This window comes from Hippocampus bargibanti, linkage group LG19, assembly GCF_051943395.1.
Source record: "Hippocampus bargibanti isolate YZ-2025 linkage group LG19, ASM5194339v1, whole genome shotgun sequence".
In the NCBI taxonomy this organism is placed as follows: domain Eukaryota; kingdom Metazoa; phylum Chordata; class Actinopteri; order Syngnathiformes; family Syngnathidae; genus Hippocampus; species Hippocampus bargibanti.
The window spans coordinates 12,131,029-12,150,861 of NC_142752.1; the positions used below are offsets into that span (position 1 = coordinate 12,131,029).

At 41.8% G+C, this 19,833-nt stretch overlaps 1 protein-coding gene and 1 pseudogene across 11 annotated transcripts in view; one reads left to right on the forward strand and one right to left on the reverse strand.

Moving 5' to 3' along the window:
* Positions 1-123: 123 nt before the first annotated feature.
* On the forward strand, positions 124-16,904 carry LOC148884049 (cytochrome P450 2K1-like; annotated as a pseudogene). The gene is made up of 10 exons (XR_016118552.1): positions 124-434; positions 4,587-4,749; positions 4,825-4,974; positions 6,245-6,405; positions 6,497-6,682; positions 6,801-6,939; positions 11,310-11,494; positions 12,307-12,448; positions 14,101-14,300; positions 16,884-16,904. The product of XR_016118552.1 is annotated as a cytochrome P450 2K1-like (transcript).
* LOC148884050 (uncharacterized) overlaps positions 14,749-19,833 on the reverse strand; it is a 31,666-nt gene continuing 26,581 nt past the window's right edge. For 8 of the 10 annotated variants that reach the window (XR_016118486.1, XM_089022156.1, XM_089022155.1 and 5 more), the window contains one exon: positions 14,749-19,230. Coding sequence is in view for 5 of the 10 variants with exons in the window: in XM_089022156.1 (XP_088878282.1) it covers positions 19,144-19,230 (87 nt within the window). In the remaining 5 variants the exon portion in view is untranslated. The remainder of the gene's footprint in view (positions 19,231-19,833) is intronic. The other 2 variants (XR_016118488.1, XR_016118487.1) reach the window with 1 other exon arrangement.

A 19,833-nucleotide genomic window follows, 5' to 3' on the forward strand; every position in this document is an offset into this window, starting at 1 on the left:
GTTTTATTTAGTTCACACTTATTTTTCCAAAATAAATGACGCAGAACCTTTTCTACTTGAGCTGCCGTCGCGTCCCGCCCTGATATGGGTTGGACTTTGTGAGTAGGGGACTGGCCTGACTTTAAACTTTGCGAGTAGAAACTGGTCTGACAGCAGTGACTTTCCGAGCTGTCACGCGCACACGGAGCAGCTCAGGGGGGGGCGTAATTTTTTTTAGCCTCGTAAACATGGACGCCTCGGCCGCCTTCTTGCCGCTGAGCTCCAGCTGCGTGCTTGCTTCCCTGTTGGCGCTGCTCGTCGGCTATCTGGCCTATTCGTCTGCCTCAATGTCCACAAAGTCCGGGGAACAGGAGCCCCCGGGTCCCAGACCGTTGCCACTGCTCGGGAACCTGCTCCAGCTTAACGTGCACGGACCGCACCAGACCCTCCTTCAGGTGAGCGTCCTTGAACGCACCCCGCACACGACATTTAATTACTTGCTCGATCTAAGCATTGTGAATTCGGGCGTTCGCGTGCTTCCACTCACCGTTTCCCGAATCACTAATTATATATTTCCAATTGACATATTAGTCAACTGCTGTATATCAAGTAGTAGTTTTGAAAGGCTCTTATAAATGAACTGTATTACAGTGGGGCCTTGGCTTACGAACGTTCCCAGACAGAGTGTGTAAGGCGAAAAGTGTGTATCACAAAAAATAATTTCCCATAGAAAACCATTAAAATGAGAATAATCCGTTTCCAGGTCTCCATAAAATATAACTTTCAACTAAATACGCCTTAAAACTACACATAATATACCTTATTCTATATATAATAAATGTGCTATTGTATTGCAATGAAAGAAATACACTGCACTTACATTTGTGATGGTCGTTGATGGCCCTTAATTGACACCTGTTGCTTTCTGACTTGTAAGGTCTTGCGAAACTGAGGCATCACATTATCTTTCATCATGTTGATGATTCTCATAGTCACAGTCTTTTCTGGATGGAACTGTTCAATAAAAGCCTGCACATCAACTCCTGAATGGCTTGCTCCTGCTTGTCCTCTTGAAGGGAAATCAAATCCTCTGTGTTGAGGGCCTCATTAGGGCCAGCAACAAGCTCCTTGATGTCATCTGCATCCACTTCGAGTCCCGTAGGTGCTGGCAGAGATTTTATTACAACAAAAGGCGCAAATCCGATGATTCCATGGACCCGTAATAAAACACGACAAAAGAAGGCGGGCGGGGGCGATCCGTCCAGCCTATCAAGCTAGGCTAAATAAAATGGCACACTCGCGATCCCGGAAAGCAACAAACTTACGCGATTGCAGCTAACAATCACCTCGAGCGAAGCCAACTTTTGTGCTGGCAAGTCCAAGGCACTGTCGAGGTGTGAGGGTTCGTAATCATGTCACTGATGAGGTGACAGCAACTCGTTGAAATGCCCCAGTATCGGTGCTTAGGGGATCAACACGCTCACCTCGTTCGTGTTTCTCAATGATCTCCTTCTTCTCCTCGACTGTAATTTTGTTTTGTGTCTTCTTCGGCTGGTGGAGGTCGGGAGTGGCGGCCCCGACCCAGCTGTCAACTCGCATGTGACAATTTCTGTCTTTAGTCACGTAAAAGCATCGAGAAAATAACGCCTTTGTGTAAAGCTTTTTGCGAAGGATGGTAGCAATGGTGGACTTAGCATATCGGTACCGGCTCTTTATTTGTAGAATGGTGGTAGAAAGTTACTCTCAGGGAAGTGACACACAGCGTGGGAAATGTGTCAGTCTGAGATTCACATGAAAGCCGCGGTGTGCACCTGTAATGCCACAAACGAACAAAAGAATGCGGGCGGGGGCGATCCGTCCAGCCTATCAAGCTAGGCTAAATAAAATGGCACACTCGCGATCCCGGAAAGCAACAAACTTACGCGATTGCAGCTAACAATCACCTCGGGCGAAGCAAACTTTTGTGCTGGCAAGTCCAAGACACTGGCGAGGTGTGAGGGTTCGGAATCATGTCACTGGTGAGGTGACAGCGACTCGTTGAAATGCCCCAGTATCGGTGCTTAGGGGATCAACACGCACACCTCGTTCGTGTTTCTCAATGATCTCCTTCTTCTCCTCGACTGTAATTTTCTTTTGTGTCTTCTTCGGCTGGTGGAGATCGGGAGTGGCGGCCCCGACCCAGCTGTCAACTCGCATGTGACAATTTCTGTCTTTAGTCACGTGAAAGCATCGAGAAAATAACACCTTTGTGTAAAGCTTTTTGCGAAGGATGGTAGCAATGGTGGACTTAGCATATCGGTACCGGCTCTTTATTTGTAGAACGGTGGTAGAAAGTTACTCTCAGGGAAGTGACACACAGCGTGGGAAATGTGTCAGGCTGAGATTCACATGAAAGCCGCGGTGTGCACCTGTGATGCCACAAACGCACACCTCGTTCGTGTTTCACAATGATCTCCTTCTTCTCCTCGACTGTAATTTTGTTTTGTGTCTTCTTCGGCTGAACACGAGCCTGTGGTGGGGTATTTTTCGGTCCCATAACAGCAAAAGTATCTGTAAAAAACTCCTTGGAGGCGATCAATGTCTCTCTCTCTCTCTCTCTCTCTCTCTCTCTCTCTCTCTCTCTCTCTCTCTCTCTCTCTCTCTCTCGAGCGACGTGTGCATTCAGAGAAAGGGGGTGTGGAAAGGCAGGCAGGCTGGGGTGCTGTTCGGTCATGTGCTTTGGTGTTCTTCCGCCGAAGATGACTCCCCCGAAGATTACTCCGCCAGCCGTGGTGTATATCGCGAAAAGTAGTGCTTAATCCAAGGTTTAATTTTCATAAATTTAATGTTCGTAAACCAAAAAGTTCGCAAGGCAAGGTGTTCGTAAACCGAGGCCCCACTGTATTATTAAACAATTTCGATCAATCGCCTTTATTTTGAAATGCAATTTATTCCGGAAAAGGTTTATTTTAAGCAACAGCGATAATAAGCCAGGAATGCTATCTGGATTTTTTACTTCTGATTCGTGCACTTTCGATGTCCTTCCAATTTACACCACCAAAGTAATAAAAAAATAGCAACAATGAATTGTAACCAGTCTGTTTGCTCATGAACTCTGTCACACTCAGTGACGTGCGTTGAGGTTCATGGCTGGTGAGGCACTGACGTCATCACAGTCAGATTTACAAACATATGAACTCTAAATACAGAGTAGCTTATTCACCATTTGATTGGCAACAGTTAACGTGTTTTGTTTAAAATGTCATGTCAGCATTCTTTGTATAAACTGTAGCATAGAAAAAAAATAATTAAAAAATGTTATTATCATGTTACCTTTACGTATAAATAAAGTCCATTCTGGAGAAAGGCATTGATAACTTCTTTGGAGAAGCCTTCCTTATCTTTTTTCAGTTTTAAAAGTCTCTGTCTCAATGGAGATCACTGCCAGTGAAGAAAGTCGTTCTTGATCAGTCCTGTTCCGAATGTATGTTTTCAGTCTTTTCATTGCTGAGAATGACCACTCCACTGACGCTGTAGTAGCTGGAACAGTGAGCACGTGCTGGAGCAACTTTGTCACCTCAGGAATAGTTTCAATGAGATCCTTCAGGGCCAAAAAGCTGAGAAGCTGTCTAAGAGATTTACATCCATCCCTCACCGTTTGTGAGCTATACAGTCCAGTGTTGGTCTTTCTTTAATTATTATCTCCTGCTTCGATTGAAAGTCAAGTTTAGAAAATTCTTTCAATTTAGATATGTAACCCTCCATTCTGAAAATAAGGCCAAGCAACACGAAAAAATGACAGGATGGTTGCACTTAACTTGCTAACTGTTTACTATAGCTTGCAGTCACTAATTCTATTATTCTGCAGCCGAGGAGTCGCAAAAATCTTTGGAATTACCAGCGCCCACTGTCATGAGGCAGGAGAACTGTGTGCCTCACCGATGCACACAGTTTTGATGAAAATAAAATAAACACTGTCCTCCCCTGACTGCACGTCACTAGTCACACTAGTGATGGGAATTCCGGCTCTTTTCAGAGATTCTTTTGGCTCAGCTCACTAAAAAGATGCGGCTCTAATGGCTTCCAAATGGCTCCCCAGTTTGTTATTTTGTTGTTGCTTCAATTAACTAACTACCAAAAATCATGTAAAATTGTGTGAAAAACGAATTACTAAAAAATACTCTATATCAAATGTTTTTATTTATATGGCTTGATTTATATGTGCACTGACAGCATCCACTAACTTTGACTTTCCCTGTAGTTACTCTGGTCTGAAGATCAGCTGTCACTAATTTGCTTTTCATATTAATAATGCTATTATACCAACCAGTAAAAAATATAATAATTGAATAATAATAACAGCATAATGTAATAACATTTGTCTACTTGTCTACCCTAACGTCCCCCCTTCTCCTCACTGCTGCGTGTGTCTGTAATTCTCCCCTCCCTCCTCTACCACGGATATCGATCAATCACGTGCGGCTTTAACCGAAGACTGGGGGCGGGGAGGAGAGGATAAAAAAAAGTCAGCTCCCATTTCTGGCTCCTTGTTAAGAATCCGGCTCAAAGAAACGGCTCGTTTGCAAACGACACATTACTATGTCATACACTTTAACCTTTGGTCCAAGATGTCCAAGAAGTATGGTCCCGTATTCACCTTCTACATGGGCCCCAATAAGATGGTTGTTCTGGCTGGATATAAGACAGTGAAAGAGGCCTTGGTCCAGCACGCCGAAGAATTCGGAGAACGAGAACCTCTGAAAACTGCCAAAGAGGTCAAGCTTGAGCATGGTAAGCAACACGGGAACGATCGGGTGCCCATCTAGGGCAGGATGTGAATGTGTAACTTTGTGTGGCTCATCCGAGGTGTCCTGTGGAACAACGGAGATTCATGGAAGGAGATGCGACGCTTCACTTTGACCAACCTGAGAGACTTTGGGATGGGAAAGAAGGCATGCGAGGACAAGATCATCAACGAATGTCAGCACCTCTTGGAAGTCTTCAAGAATTTCAGAGGTGACATCACCAATTACGGTGAAAATATTAAAAGTGCACTCAAAAGGTTGATTTTCACTGTTAGTTGTAGCATATGCCACACACAGGAGCGTGGTGCATTCACATTGCCTACTTTTATGATCCTATCATTTCTAAAATGTTGTATTTGCGCTTTTGTGTTGTGGTTCAGTATAATTGCTGGAAGAAATCAAGATCCTTTTCCGTCATTGCCTTGTTTTTTTACTTTTTATGGATCAAAAATATTTCAGGTGTTGTTAATTTGGTATCAGTGACGACCTAGGTGAGAATGCTCCTATTTGTCTTAAAGGACAACCGACACCATTTTTTTGTTTCCTAACTGACATCAGAAACACGTTTTATAGCATGTAAAATACCCAAAACACGCGTCGGTTGTCCTTGCCTCCGGACAAGTTGTGTCCATAATTTGTAAAATCACTTGAAATGACTTCTACTGAGCACATTTTACAAAGATTCCACTGCATATAGCTATATTTTACGTTTTAAGACTCGCGCTGAATATTCAGGAAGTCTTGTTTTTCGAGTTGATGACGATGCCTGAAGTGACGTCACATTTGGAACGCCCCTGACCGAGAAAGCGACACACAATGCATTTTGGGTACTTTGTTTGGTCTGAAAACATCATGTTCATCCGTGTTGATGGCGAAAGTAGAAGGAAAACTACATAAATAACGCGATGGTGAATCGTTGTGTGTTGCAGCCAATTGCGGTAACACGCATAAAGAAGGTGTAAGTTTACACAAATTCAAAGCAGAAAAATCAGCCATTTCCAACGCAGCTTGTGCACCATTTTGTGCATTTTCTGAGCCCTACATTGGAGTCCAGACGACTCGAATTCATACGGAAGAACTTCTTTAATCGATTGCAAACATTTATGCTTTCCTCTTCAGAACTATTTGAATCGTATTCATAACGGGATGAGTAACAAGAAAGTATCTTCTCCGAATCTGAACTCTCTGAAGCCATTGTTTTGATTCTGGCGCAACGCAGTATGTCACCAATAGCGACGTCACGATCAAGGGGGCGGGACTTTCTGAATCTGCCCAGTTCCGACCTCATTTTGTGGCAGTATTGGGACACTTGAAGTCATTTTTATTGGTGTTTTGCATGCGATTAAAAATTTCAGCCTGCGTGTTTTGGATATTTTAGATGCTATAAAACGTTTTTCTGATGTCAGTTAGGAAACGAGAAAACGGTGTCGGTTGTCCTTGAATAAAACTGTCTTTTTTGACAGTATGGGTTTTCGTTTCAGGGGAAGCGTTTGACACGCAGCAGCCGGTCAACTACGCGGTATCCAACATCATCTGCTCACTGGTATTTGGCAACAGGTTCCGGTATGATGACCCCGCCTTCACCGCCATGGTCCAGCGCACCAGCAGAAGCATTCAAATCGTGGGCGGCCCATCCTTGCTGGTGGGTAGACTGCCGTCCTTTCTCACACAACGTGTTATTGACGCAGACCAGATCGATTCGAGGCTTGCGTCAAAATGTTGCTCTCCCACAGTTGTACAATATGTTCCCGTGGCTTGGAAAGTGGTTCTCATCGGCCAGGGACGAGCTCCACAATCTGGGGAAGGCGAACCGGAAGCAGGCGACGGAACTCATCCAGGCCTTGAAGGAGACTTTCAACCCGCAGCGCAGCCGAGGCTTGGTGGACGCTTTCTTCCTGCGACAGCAGCAGCAGCAGGAGGTGGTGCAGGGCAACCTAACATGACAACTCGCAACGGCTGGCATAGTCAAGTGACTAATTCACCTCCCCCCCCCTAACAACGCGGCTGTTGCGGTCCCCTTTATCCATGTGTGCGTAGGACACTGGGGATCTGGGTCACTTCCACAATTCGAACCTTCTCATGACCGTCTCCAACCTGTTTGCTGCCGGCACAGAAACCACGTCCACTACGCTGAGATGGGCGCTCCTCCTCATGGCCAAGTATCCCCATGTTCAAGGTAACAGCCAGTGTCTGAAACCCATGACAAAAAGTTAGCGGACACCAGGGCAGACAACTCTGAAAAGTTTCCATTTTCACACCTTGAAACACAATAAGACGACTAATCGCAAAAAAACATTCTTGCAAAGTATAAAGAATTATTTTTAAATTAAGGATGTACCTACCACAAATGCTCCCTTGCTTAATTTATGGTAAATACAGTGATACCTCGGGTTACGAACCCCTTGGCTTACGAACTTTTCGGTTTACGAACATTAAATTTATGAAAATGTTACCTTGGCATACAAACTATTTTTCGGGACACACACAGAACTGCCAGAATGAGTGATGTGTCGTTCGCGAACGAGCCCGTTCTCCTAACAAGAAAATGGCAGCCAACTCACAAGTTGAATTTGCTTTGGTCCTCTATTCCCCGCCCCCAGTTTTCGGGTAAAGCCACGTGATTGGTCAAGATCGCAGCAGTGAGGGGATGGTGGGGTTTACAGACAGAGAGGGAGTGAGGCCGTTCTCCAAAAAACAAAATGGCGTCTTCGGTTAAAGCCACGTGATTGGTCAAGAACGCAGCAGTGGGGGGCGGGGGGTTAAACATTAAAGAGACAGGCAGATGACAGAGAGAGAGTGAGAAAATACACACACGCACACACATTCCTGTTTGACCGACATTGTGAGGTCCGGGTAACTCCAGATCAGGAGTGAGGACCACACACACACACACACACACACACACACACACACACACACACACACACACACACACACACACACACGAAAGGGAGACAACAGAGCTTGAAACAAAAAACAAAAGTGAAATGGTGAGAAAATGGAGAGAAAACAGTGGAATTTCGACTCATTTCAACGTTGATAGTTTGAGTTCAAAAGCAGAGTGTAGACTGGAAGGTTAAAATATCCCATCAATCAGGCTCCACAAATAACCCGCACAAGCCATCTGTACACTTGATGCAAAAAGCTATCAACCCAGCTAAACAGAACACAATTGATGAGGAACTAGATAAAATAATTGCAGAGAAAGCACCTCCAAGGGGTCATTCCTCAAGATGGTGAAAGAAGAAGGTTACGTTCCTCATGTGTTTAATGCTAATGAAACCGGTCACTCCATTCCTTCAAGCCATCAACAACAATCACAAAGGTAAAAAAAAAACCCTTTATTATACACTATAGTTATTTCTTTAATTATAATACCATTGCACATTTATTAGACATAAAACAACGTATATTTTGTGTAGTTTTAAGGATTAGAAAATTAGAACGTAGAAAATTATGTTTTATGGGAACCTGGGAACGGATTATTTAATGGTTTCCTATGGGAAATTAATTTTTGTGATGCACACTTTTTGCCTTACACACTCTGTCTGGGAACCAATTAAGTTCGTAAGCCAAGGTATCACCGTATCCCTTGTTGATGATTTTGCTCCAGTTGTCGTTTGTCCATACACAGTTCGTCATGTTGCACAATGCCTCACGGGCACTCACATTTCCAAAATCGGAAGCTCAAGTGGCAACGGGGAGAAGGAATGTACAGAGTGCCCGTTTGCGTTGCATTGTTTGCTACAAGAAACGTCAACTCCTCTTTCTCCGATGCTTTTAATAAGAATAATAATACGTTTAATTTCTAAGCGCCTTTCAAAACTCTCAAGAACGCTTTACAGTCACGGGATAATCTCCGTTTAGGTTTTGTAGCGTCATAAATTATGTTAGCTTCTTTTGGGGCTGAGGTTCTGTGTATCTACTTTGGAACGAACTGAAATTCCAAAATTTCCAAACCGAACGAAGATTTCGAAATCGGAATAATTTATTCCGATTTTGAAATCTTTGTTCAAACGTTTGCTTTATTCAATAAAGCAAACGTTTGATTTGAAAAAAATATTTCTGTTTTTTTTTTCTTGAAGAAGTTCTCGGCCACCCGGGCGGAGACGTTTTGTAAGTTGTACGCCTGACTTAAAAGTTGCACGCCACGGGCGTCCGGGCAGACGTTATTTCAGACACTGTAACAACAAAAGTGCTCTGCTTCTTCATAGGTTGTTATTTACCTGTATTTATTTTTGTGTTTTGATTTTTAATCATAACTTGAAATTGAATGTTGACTTGTTTGAAGTTTTAATAATAATAATAATAATACATTTTATTTCAAGCGCCTTTCAAAACACCCAAGGACACTTTACAATAAAAACAATAAAACAAAGCACATAACAATAAAACCATAAGTAAAATGATACATAATAAAATAGCAGTTAGAACTAGACATTGAAAGCAATTTTAAACAAGTGGGTTTTGAGGTGAGCCTTGAAAATAGGGAGGGAGTCAATATTACGGATGTTGGGTGGAAGAGAATTCCAGAGTTTTGCCTCATTTACTTAGCTCACAGCTATCAAAGTCAAGGCCCGGGGGCTAAATCTGGCCCGCCACATCATTTTATTCGGCCCCCGAAATAAAATCAAACTTGTGAAATTCTATGATGCTTGGTAAACTCCGAACCCAAATTTCAAATTGTCTCATGTAAACCACAACAGCAGTCATATTTTTTTACTTCAAATTTGAAAACTAGTTCTTCATTAATTTGTTGTGCGCTCTATATGTAATATGTGGAGGGCATTCTAATGGTTTATCCAAATTCATAATGGCCCCCAAGTGGAAACTGTTACGACAATGTGGCCCGTGGCAAAAAAATGAGTTTGACACCTTTTACTGAGCTCTTAAAAAGTCCTGCGCAACTCACACGGCAGCTTCTCTTTCTTCGTATTGCGTCTTTGGAGTGAGATGTTGAAAATATTAAAAGCCAACAGTTATGTCATCGCTGCGTGAAATTACACATTTCAGTGTGACAAGTGTCACATTTTAACGTATGAAACATCACCCATTAGCTTTTCCGCTAATAAAGCAATGCATCTACTTCTGGTTCAACTCACTGGCAGACTTTTTCGTGTTTTTTGGAAGTCACTAGCTACACCAACTATAAAAGGTTAAATTAATAATATATAAATAATGATTTCTGTTGTAAAAAGACCGACATACACACAAAGAGGTGCACGAGTGAGCTGAACTTGAAGCAATTGTTTCTTTTTTGTCAAACCCATAAATTAAACTGATTCCATTCTTGATCCTGATAACTTATCACATTATAAAATAAAACTTATTCCATCGAACCGTTAACTTTATCACATTACAACACGTTATTGATTTGTTTCCTTGTGTAGCGAAGAAGTAGGCCTTTATCCTCCCCAAGAAAATTACCACATTGCTCAACCACACTATAAATTAATCTATTTGGGATTGACAGTTAGCATTTAGCGTTATCATTAGCATATCTAGCTAATTGAGTCTCATGGCCTGAGTGGTGTTAAAAAAAACTCACACTTGGACATTCTAAAGTTTGGCAATACCGAGCAAACGATTAAGCTAATTGCCAGGCTACAATGACAATTGAACATTCAATGAGTGTCATAACATTAGCACGTAGAGTGGTACCTCAGTTTACAAACTTAATTGGTTCCCAGAAAGTGTGTTTAAGGCGAAAGAAACCATTAAAAATTAGAATAATCCGTTCTCAGGCCCCCATAAAACATAATTTTCTACTAGATATGCCTTAAAACTACACAAAATATACCTTATTTTATGTATAATAAATGTGCTATTGCATTGTGATTAAAGAAATAAACTGTACTGTACAATAAAGTCATTTTATTTACCTTTGTGATGGTCATTTTTGTAATTGCCTCTTGATGATATCCGAGTGAAGTTTCCGTGCTTTCTCGGAGATAATACCCTCACACACACTGTCCCCTGCTAGCTGCTTTTCGTCAATCCAATTTGTGTGTGTTTTTCAACCTCTTCAATTGAGACCGTTGCTTAGACAACACAAAAACACTCTTAGCCACACGTAGCAATGGTCGACTTAGCATACTGGTGCTGGGATGCTAAGTCACACAAACACACACCTCGTTTGTGTTTTTCGATGATCTCCTTCTGCTCGACTGTAATTTTCTTTGTCTTCTTAAGTTTAACACTAGCCCGTGGTGGGGTCTTTTTCCGTCTCATAAAAGCAAAAGTACTCCACACGATAACAAACCACGTCTGCACTCAGAGAGGGGGGGTGTGTGGAAAACTAGTCCGCCAGCCACCGTGGCGCTGTGTGGTTTGATTCGTCCGCCGAAAACTAGTTGGTATGCCAAGATTATATTCTCGCAAATTTAATGTTCATAAGGCAAACAGTTCGTTATCTAAAGCGTTTGTAAGCCGAGGTATCACTGTACACAACCAGTCAAAGTCCTTGCAGTTCGTCTACAAAGGGACTGTCATCAACTTAACTCAAAACCACGGCTTGTTTGATTGATGTGCTTTGCCTCTTTGCAGAGAAGGTCAGAGAGGAGCTGAACCAAGTGATCGGAGATCGTCAGGTCCAGGTGGAAGACCGCAAGAACTTGCCCTACACCGACGCCGTCATCCATGAGACGCAAAGGCTTGCCAACATCATTCCCATGGCGCTCCCTCACCGGACTAGCCGAGATGTGACCTTCCATGGCTATTTCATTAAGAAGGTTAGCAAAATGGAAAATGCAGAGGTCCTAAAAGTATACACACAATGTGAAAGAGGACACAACTTATAATTTTTTACCATCTGACCAGTCAAGAGTGTTTCGACAAGTCCCGCCAAATTGTAAACAGTTAAAAAGATTGACAAACAACAAATAAGACTTGAAAATGGTGAAAAATCTCTCTGAAACGGTATTGACTGAAAGCTCTTAACTCTTTCAGGGACAGCGATTACAACAGTGGACATCTTATGTTGTCATCTTATGCCTACCAATAACTACATTTGAGCTGCTGAATGCTGAAATACAGTGTATTAAAGCACAGGTGTCAAAGCCAAGGCCCGGGGGCCAAATCTGGCCAGTCACATCCTTTTATTCGACCCGCGAAAGCAAATTGTGAAATTCCATGATGCTTGCTGAAGTCCGAATCAAAATTTCAAATTGTCCAATGTACGTGAACCACACTAATAGTCATTATTTTTTACTTCAAATTTGAAAACTAGTTATTCATTAATTTGTTGTGCACTCTATATGTAATATGTGGAGGGGATTAAACATGCTAATGGCTTATCCATATTCATAATGGCCCCCTAGAGGAAAGCGTAACTACAATGTGGCCCACGGCAAAAAAATGAGTTTAACACCTCTGTCTTAAAAGCCTACCGTGATGGAATAATTTGCAAATATACAGAGTTTAAAAAAACTGTCTGACCATTGAATCCTAAAGTAGAGATACCTGAAAAAGTACAATAACCGGATATTTGTTGTTCGATTACATCCCACCACTGCAAAAAAATTACATCCCCCTTCCCCACCAGGGCACAACGGTGTACCCTCTCCTGATGTCCGTCCTGCACGACGAAAGCGTGTGGGAGAATCCACACTCCTTCCATCCTCAACATTTCCTGGACGAGGACGGAAAGTTCGTCAAGCACGACGCCTTCTTGCCCTTCTCGGCAGGTGCGGCAAACGCAAAACTTTTTCACCACCACTTGTTGCTATTCAGAAATTGACACTATTTTATGTTATGTATTAACTGACTACAGTATTTTCTGCACTATAAGGCGCACCTAAAAGAAAATATTTTTTTCAAACGCTGACCATGCGCCTTATGTATGGAAAACATTATAAAATATGTGCATTCATTAAAGGTGCCCCTTATAATGTGGTGCACCTTATATATGGAAACATTTTTAAATATGTCATTTGTTTGAAGGTGCGCCTTTAGTCCAGAAAATACTGTATTCTTAAATCATTCACTGCCAGATGATGAGCAAAAATGTGTCAAGTCCAGTGCCAGGGTTTTTGTCATTTTCATTCAAATTGCAGGCCAGTATAGAGTTTTAGGACTACATAAACATTTAATTCAACGTTAAAAAACCTGAAACTCTCTTCTTTCATCAGAAAAAAAAGAGTTAATTCTTAAGTTACAGTATATGGGTGTGGAGTTATCTGAGCTTGAAATGGGGGCGGCTGTACAAAATACAATACAATATAGTGAGACCTTGGCTTACGAACCTAATTGGTTCCCAGATAGTGCGTAAGGCGAAAAGTGTGTATCCCATTTTCTAAGCCTTGAAACTACACAAAATATACCTTATTTTATGTATAATAAATGTTATAATTAAAGAAATAAACTGTACTAAATAATGACGTTGTTTTATTTACCTTTGTGATGGTCGTTGATGGCTTGATGGAATGGATAGCTTTTTGCATAAAGTGTCTCAAGGGGCTCTGGGTTATACATCTTGGAAGTTGTGATATTGCAACAGCAACAGATGCAAGCAGACACACTAAAAACATTATTAATAGCTGGTTCTCTTGCTGTCTTGCTTTTCTTTTCATTTCAAATTGAACTGATGGCTTGTGCGGGTTATTTGTGGAGCCTGACTGATGGGATATTTTAACCTTGCAGTCTACAGTCTGCCTTTGAACTATCAAAGTTGAAACAAGTCCAAATTTCAGTTTTCTATCCATTTTGTCACTCTCTCTCTGTCGTCTGCTTGTCTCTTTAATGTTTAAACCACCTCCCCTCACTGCTGCGTTCTTGACCAATCATGTGGCTTTAAGAGAAGACTGGGGGCCGGGAATAGAGGACCAAAACAAGTCGGCTGCCATTTTCTTTTAGGAGAACGGGCTCGTTCGCGAACAACACGTCACTCATAATGGCAGCTCCGTGTGTATCCCAAAAAATAGTTCGTATGCCAAGGTAAAATTTTCATACATTTAATGTTCGTAAACCGAAAAGGTCGTAAGCCAAGGAGTTCGTAAACCGAGGTATCACTGTAAATACAAATAGATTTATATTGCGCTTTAACAACAGCTGAAGCTGGAACAAAGCGCTAACATGGACAAATGGACAAAATGCTGCCGTCTCGTGTAAGGGAAAAACATTGCCAGAGGTCTAATCAGCTCTTTATCGGCACCCAAACAAATTTGGGAACGGCGAAATTCAGGAATTGCAGCGAATGGGTTATAAAGTTTGGATCTGTCGACAAGCACAGACATCCAGTGCACAAATACCCATATGCAAGGAAACAGGCAAGTTTCATATTTTTATCAAGAATAAACCAATCATGCTTGGCTGATGTCCTCTACTTGCTGCGCTGCAGGTCGCAGGGTTTGTCTGGGAGAGAGCCTTGCCCGCATGGAGCTCTTTGTGTTCTTCGTCACGCTGATGCAGCACTTCTGTTTTCGGCCCCCCCAAGGTGTCCCCGAGGACAAGCTGGACTTGACCCCGGTGGTGGGTGGCACGCTCAGCCCCGCGCCACATAAGCTATGCGCTCTCTCCATTGCCAACTAATCAGATAATGTCACAGCCATTTTTTTTAATAATAATTATAATAATAATATAATACATTTCATTTGTAAGCGCCTTTCACAACTCTCAAGATCACTTTATAGTCACAGTTTAAGTTTTTTCTGTGGGTGAGCACCGGAAGCGACACGCGCCAGTGTTCACTCAACCCCGAAGTAACTTAAATAGATGGCAAGCTAGCTAGCTAGCGAATAGATAGCTAATAGCTAGCGAATAGATAGCTATTAGATAGCGAATATATAGCTAATAGCTAGCAAATAGATAGCTAATAACCAGCAAACAGCAAGCAAATAGATAGCGAATAGATAGCCATTAGCTAGTGAAGATAGCTATTAGCTAGCGAATAGATAGCTATTAGTACTTGAGACTTGAAACAAAATGGCAGACCAAACAATGAACACCCCAAAAGATCGTGTAAACAAAACACACACCAGAAGAATAATCAGAATCAGAAAACCTTTATTCGTCCCACAATGGGGAAATTTGCAGTCCACAGCAGAAATTGAAAAGGGATGGGGTAGGGGTGGGGGTGAAAGGATATAAAACAAGATATTCTAAGCATAACAAAATAAAGTGTCAACTGTATACTGTGCAGATGTAAATGTGCAAAACCGTTCCATAAGAAAAACTGTACATAGTGCAGAATCAAGAAATGCATTTTGATATATTGCAACAACCCAAGTTTTTTTTTCCTTTTTCACATGTGATCATTGAGAATTGTGAAGCCTGACAGCAGTCAGTAGGAACGAGCGGCGGTACCTCTCCTTCTTGCAGCGCGGGTGTAATAGTCTCTGGCTAAAGGACCTACCCAGTGCTGTCAGGGTGGGCAGGAGGGGGTGGGAGGGGCTGTCCATCATAGCTTTTAGTTTAGCTAGCGTCCGTCTGTTGCCCACCTCCTCCAGAGAGTCCAGCGAGCAGCCCACGACAGAACTGGCCCGCTTGACAAGGCGCTCCATCATCATCGTAATGCATTTCATTTCTAAGCACCTTTCAAAACTCTCAATGTCACTTTACAGTCACAGTTTTTGCAATCATCTCCCAGCAATTTTTATGATATCACAACTAATAACTATGAACATTTTTTACTCTAATCTTTGCACAAATGTATACTGTCCAGTAGATGCCAATACCCTGTAATATTCCATTTATTTTTAAATTGTGTTTGACACCTTTGGTGATTAAAGTTGATTGAACACATTTGGGAAGTGTCGTCATTTTGGAAACATTTGAAGTGTTTACTCTTGGATTGGATTGGATTGGATTTGCCTTTATTAGTCTCACAGTGGAGAAATTTACATTTCACAGCAGCAAAGTGATGAAAGGAATGAAAGTAGAAAAATAAAATACATGAGCTGCTGGAAAGGCAGCCACTCTCGGGGCGCCATCTTGAAGTCAAAAGAACAAAAAAAAACTACAACAAAGACACAGAGAGACATTCATTCTTCAGGACTTGCTGTACCCTCTTTGTGATGACTTGAAGCAGTTCTAGATGAAAGAGGAGAGGATCAAAGCGTCTTTCCACCAGTGGATCAGGGACATCATGGTGGAATGTGCACGTCGACTACAAGCTAAATGTTGAAAGCAAACACGGAGCTGTAGCATCCATTGACAAAAAGAGATTGTCTCACATCTCCTGTTCCACATAAATCTGCTTCAATTCCAAGCCGCAACAGTTCCACATACGCATCGGCGCTCTGCGCTGACGCTCCTTTCTTCTTATCGCGGGTTCCTCAAGCCATGCATCCATCCAGCCGCAGACTGTCCAACAGCACTGACCTTTCCGCTAAACAAAGCGGGGCTGTGAAGATGCTGCCCATTACAGGCGCAAAAAGCACAATGGCCCCTTTGGTGTCCAGCGATGGCAGTCGAATGGCTCCGACATTCCTCCCATTCAAAAACAGTACTGGCATATTTATGCTGCCGAAAAGGCGCAACCGCTCAGCACAGTCTCCTCCTTGATGAATGTCATGGTCAAAAATGCTGAAAAACAATCCGTATCCGTTCCACACGACGCACAACAACACAAAGTGACAAAAGAAAACACAAAACAAGACAAAAACAACCAAAAAAAAGCAAAGCTCATGAGAGCACTTGCTGAGGCTGACTACTTGGGCGCCATCTTGGACTTCTTATGCCATAATGTTAAATTGTTTAACATTTTAAAGCATGTTTTTCAGATTGTGTTTATTTTGAGAAATAGGTACATTTATTATTTGCAAAAGAGAACATTTCTAGATGTATACAATGGCTTTGAAAAATTCACACATCTCTATTCAAATGAAACAAAAAATAAAGATTAGTGTGACATTATCTCGACTCAAACTCTGTCAAAAAATGGTGTTTTTCAAAAGAGGAGGAAAATTAAGTGATTGTGTTGCACAAGTGTGCACACCCTAACCAGCCACAGTTGCGGCTGTGTCGAATTCACCAGAATGAAACAATTGAATTGCAACTAAGGTTCTACATGAGCCAGCAGCACACAATTGCGAATATTAAAAATGCCTCCTCCTCATTACCTAGAATTCAAGTTAAGATGGTCAAGTAGGCTTTCCTTGACATGCTGTTGCTCTCTTGCAGAAATTTGAAACTTTTGTATGAACCTGGCTGCAATTTGGAATTGCTCATAATTGCCTCCTCCTGGCAGTTGCAGTCACAGTTTATATTGCCAGACACATGCGTTAAATTATTATTATTATTGTTATTATATTTTTGGGGAGAGGGGTGGAGGGGGGATTGGTCCAAAGGTTTCAACCTTGCTTTCATGAGACTCAAACATCCACCCATCCATTTTCACTGGCATCGGGCGGTATGCAGGGTACAACCTGCACTAATTACCAGCCTATTCAAGGGCACACAGAAAGAAGTTATAGTGTTTTGGGAATGTGGGAAAAGATAAGAGTGCCTGGAGAAAACCCATGGAGGAACGAGGAGGCCGCAGCTGCAATAGAACCCCGTACCCCTGCACTATAATGCGCTTATGTCGACCACTGGGCAAACCCCCCCAAATGCTCATCCATGTTTATTCATGTACAGTGATACCTCGGTTTATGAACCCCTTGGCTTCCGAACGTTTCTGTTTACGAGCGTTACATTTATGAAAATTTTACGTTGGCATATGAACTTTTTTTTCGAGATACACACGGAGCGCCACAAAGAGTGATGTGTCGGTCACGAACGAGCCCATTCTCCTAACAACAAAATGGCAACCGACTGTTTTTGTCCTCTAGTCCCCGCCCCCAGTCTTTGGTTAAAGCCATGTGATTGGTCAAGAACGCAGCAGTGGGGGGGGGGGACAGATAGAGACAGAGAGACAGACAGGCAGGCGACAGAGAAAAAATGAATAGAAAACAGGGAAATTTGGACTCGTTTCAACTTTGATAGTTCAAAGGCAGATTGTAGACGGCAAGGTTAAAATATCCCATCAATCAGGCCCCACAAATAACCCGCACAAGCCATCTGTACACTTGATGCAAAAAGCTATCAACCCAGCTAAACAGAACACAATTGATGAGGAACAAGGTAAAATTATCGCAGAGAAAGAACCTACAAGGGATCGTTCCTCAAGATGGTGAAAGACGGCGACGTTCCTCATCAAGTGTTTAATGCTAATGAAACCGGCCACTCCATTCCATCAAGCCATCAACGACCATCACAAAATTAAATAAAACGACTTTATTATATAGTTTATTTCTTTAATTATAATACCATGGCACATTTATTCTACATAAAATAAGGTATATTTTGTTTAGTTTTAAGGCTTAGACAATTAGAAAGTAGAACATTATGTTTTATGGGGACCTGGGAACGGATTATTCTCATTTTAATGGTTTCCTATGGGAAATTAATTTTTGGGATGCACACTTTTCGCCTTACACACTGTGTGGGAACCAATTAAGTTCGTAAGCCAAGGTATCACTGTATGTCTCGTTCCTATTTGAAATGATCGCCTTTTGACTCACACTCACTTTCCCACGACTTTGAGTAGCTGCTTATTTCTTTGATTTGTCATTAAATCAAAAGTCCATAAAGCCAATTGCATGACGTTCAAATATCACTCGCAGTATTGTCTCAGTGATAAATATTAAACATTTGCTAGGGATTTAGTTGGATGAAAAGCCACAATTATATGAAGAATAACAAGATTGAGCAGACAATCGCAGAATAAATATTCAAATGAGTCATCATTCCAACTTGATGACAGTGTGTTTCGGCGCCTGTTTTGTGTTTGTGCCTGTATGTCCTTGATAGAGATTAGACAGAATAGAAGTTATCATATTAAAAAGTTTCATTTGATATGCTTACTGAACATGTGTGACTCGAGTACACAATAGCCCCACAGTAAAGCTGCAGATGGCCACAGTCAATCTGAGTGAAACAGACACAGCCCAGTTAAACTGTCATCTTCATGTAAGAGATCGGGCCTTGGACAGAATTTAGGACTTGGGAAACTCCTTCGTCACACTTGAAACTCCCTCACAGGAAGAGCACAGGAAGAGCCAGGTTACAAATTTATCAGTTCATGGAAAAGACACCAATTAAAATATCAGTTTTATTGCTTACAGCTGTTCGTGCTTAGAACGTCCAGGGACGTGGTATTCTAATCAAGAAAACTATGTTTTAGTAATGTATCACGTTAATTTGCATATACTCTCAATAAATAGCTTGGCAGAGGGCTACAGAATTTGGATGTCTGTCATGAATGACTACGTCCCCTGCCGGCAGTAAAAGACTATCTTTTCTGTGTCCGAGCCTTTGTCCAGTGTCCGATCGAACATCTTTGACATTACTTAACTTTGTTGACATGACAACTTCATGCCCTTTCCGCTTGATTGTCTTTTCACTGCCTGCCATCTTGTTCAGGCGCGATCCTAGCTGGTGTCCTAACGGCAGCGTAGGTCACCACCTCCTTGCCCTCTTCAGCCACCTGCACAGCCACAAACATGCAATTAGCAGCAAGGCAATCTTTACTTAAAAAAATAAATGAATAAATACTAACTGTGGGTACCCTCAGTGGTCATTTAACAAATGTCAGAAAGAAAGAATAGGGAATGAAACCAATAATTCTCAAGATACAAAAAGGAGAGGAGTAGCAGTACCGTACATTGCAGGAGTTTCTGAAAAATTACAAAGAGTCCTTTGGCAACATAAAATTCCTACTTATTTCAAACCGATAAACACGTTAAGGCAAAAATTAGTGCATCCAAAAGATAGGCTACCAAATGAAAAACAAAGTAATGTAGTTTATTCCATACATTGTAAGAATGAAAATTGTAAAGAGCAGTACATTGGGGAGACTCAACAAATTCTCAAAAAAAGACTTTATCAACATCGCAGGGATAATACAAGTGGGTCTCAATCGGCAGTACATTTGCACCTAAAAGCTAGCAACCACTCATTTGATGACAATGAGGTTAAAATCTTAGCGAGAGAACATAGATGGTTTGAAAGGGGGGGTAAAAGAAGCGATTCTTATAAAACAACAAAATCCTTTATTAAACCGGTCTGGTGGGGTGAGGTTCAATTTGGA